The 2,500-nt window shown below is 40.6% G+C and overlaps 1 protein-coding gene across 4 annotated transcripts in view; it reads right to left on the bottom strand.

Moving 5' to 3' along the window:
- The window catches only part of LOC311244997 (beta-parvin-like), a 35,332-nt gene that overhangs the window by 7,753 nt on the left and 25,079 nt on the right, over positions 1–2,500 (bottom strand). For all 4 annotated transcript variants that reach the window (XM_084334736.1, XM_084334735.1, XM_084334737.1 and 1 more), the window contains 2 exons: positions 1,186–1,326; positions 569–684 (listed from right to left, as the gene is read on the bottom strand). In XM_084334736.1, coding sequence (XP_084190862.1) covers positions 569–684; positions 1,186–1,326 — 257 coding nt within the window. The remainder of the gene's footprint in view (positions 1–568; positions 685–1,185; positions 1,327–2,500) is intronic.

The following is a 2,500-nucleotide window of genomic DNA, read 5'->3' as shown; positions in this document are numbered from 1 at the left end:
GGCAATTTCCACCCTACATTGTAAAACACTTTCAAGGTCTAGAATAGAATAGCTATATAAATGCAATTATCATTCATTCATTCATTCATTCAACATATAGTATTACACAACAAATAATATCAGTGAAGTCAGTCGGCAATTATAATCTTATTTAGAGTGCATATCCTTTGGGGCAAAATAGTAGCTGAAATAGTAGTTGAAATAATAATACAAATAAATAAATAACCTTCTCACTGTCTTTCCTACTATTACGTACCCTACTACTATGCTACTATACTTATACTACTATGCGCTCAGAGTGTAACACTCAAGCTCGATTTAATTTGATGAACAATGACACTGACCCTTAGCTGCCAGAGATGTACAACTCCTGCTGATTTGTTGTTCACCATTTTTAAGTCGCTTTGGATAAAAGCGTCAGCTTAATAACTGAATGTAAATGTAAATGTGAAATCCCATCGTGTTAGAACAACACGCTACAGCTTAGCCATGTGAGAGAGGGAGGTCCAGGCCGTCCAGATGATGACAACGCGACCGCGAGGAGCTAGTGTGTGTGCAGCGTTCTCACCTTCACCACCACCACCTGCACGGAGACATGCTCAGGCAGTCTGATGGGGGCTTGGAAGTGCATGGCTAGAGCCACCAGCAGATAGACGATGGCCACCAGGTTCTTAGAGTGGATAGCTGTAGAGGAAGAGGCCAGGAGACAGAGAGAGAGAGCCATCAACACACTGAGTACTACCTTTGAGTAACGTTCAAGATCACAATGTGGTAGGCTATTTACTAAAGGGTGAAATGAAGTGAGATGACAACTAGCGTCGTAAATCAATCATAATAACCAATAACAATTCATATCAATATCTGATGATTGTGGCTCGATGAATATAATAAATAAGGCGATTGAATGAAAAGAGCATCTGCACCCTCAGATCTGTGCAAGAGTCGTTTTTTTTTTATCGCAGGCTTCCAGTCAAGACACCTTCTTCAAAGTGTGAACCAGAAAGTTGTATGTCTCTGACCAAAAGCTTGCAATAAAGAAATTTTTTTTATTCTTGTGTTTTTTCTCTACTTGATAACAAAAAACAAACAAAAAAAGGTGATACCAGCCATATGAAAACATGTACTTGGCATCCTATGACGATGAACACATTTCTGTTTTGAGAGGGGAGTGTAAACGCAGCCTACAGTCCACGCTCCACTCCAGGGACCAGCCGTGGGGCTTCAGCAGGTCGTTCACAGCCTCCAGCACCGTCTGGAGCTTCTGCTTCTGGCCGATCTCCGACTGGGTCACCTCCGCCACGTTCAGCTTCTTACCCGATAGCTTCTCTGTGGTCAGTAGGAGACAGGAGATATACTGATATGAGGTAAAGGTGGCACAAGGAACATACATACCGGGGCCTTATCTTTGGACATTATGTACACAAAGCAACACAGAATATCCTATTCCATTGTCATGGAAAATGTGAATATTTCATGCTTTATCAATGACCCAAAGCATGAGAAGATCTATATCATGGTGTACATACAGTGATGGATTGGCCATCTTGCAGGGTGGGCATATGCCAGAAGAGGCTATGGGCTGCTTGAGTTTTTCATACAAATTCAGTTTTCTGCCTTTGAATCGTGCACACAGGGGACACACAGCTTTATAATAATAATAATAATAATAATAATAATAATAATAATAATAATAATAATAATAATAATAATAATAATAATAATAATAATAATAAATTGTAAAAAATAAAATAATTATTAACACTATGGTCGCCAAAAACGCCTTACCACGTCATTCCCCGCCATGCTCATTCTGCCAAAGACGCCGTACCACGTCTTTGATATCAATATTTCAAAAATCTGTGATCGCAATCATATTTCTCCACCGGAGACTTGAGATCTACTGTTGATCCCCTCTCAATTCTCCAACGGTTCAAGAGCGCCATCTGGTGGCCGATCGGCGGATTGCTCAAACCGGAAACAGGAAATGGAAGCTGGTGCTCATTCCAATTCGGTCCGATCACTCGCTAATAGTCCCAGGACTCGAGCGCGACACAATGGATAGTGATCCGTTACCAATAACTCGATAAACAACATGATTTGGACGTATATACTATTATACAACCTGGAGATGGATCGCATATTTCTACATCCCATAATAGGAATATTTCTGCTCCACGCTCATCGCCCAACGGCCGAGGAAGCTACGGTTAGTTTCAGCGTTATTTTTTAACGTGTTCGATACAAACTGCTCTAATGATCATATCACCCACACTAGATGAATCATCTAATGTTGGCCACGGAATTATAAACGACCCCCCCCCCCATCCGGTCAACATCAGATGATAAGTAGTAACTTCTAGAAGCACGTCCATTTGAAATTTTTTATCTCGCGCCGATTGCTATCAAACTGTATTTGATCATCAATATAATGCATTTAGGGCTATAAATCACGTTCTGGAGAAAGCTGCAGAAAACGATAAAAACATACTTATACTTTAGA

This window comes from Notolepis coatsorum (assembly GCF_963971535.1).
Source record: "Notolepis coatsorum genome assembly, chromosome: 18".
Lineage (NCBI taxonomy): Eukaryota > Metazoa > Chordata > Actinopteri > Aulopiformes > Paralepididae > Notolepis > Notolepis coatsorum.
Note: the sequence above shows the minus strand (reverse complement) of the source record. Positions and strands in the feature narration are given on the sequence as shown.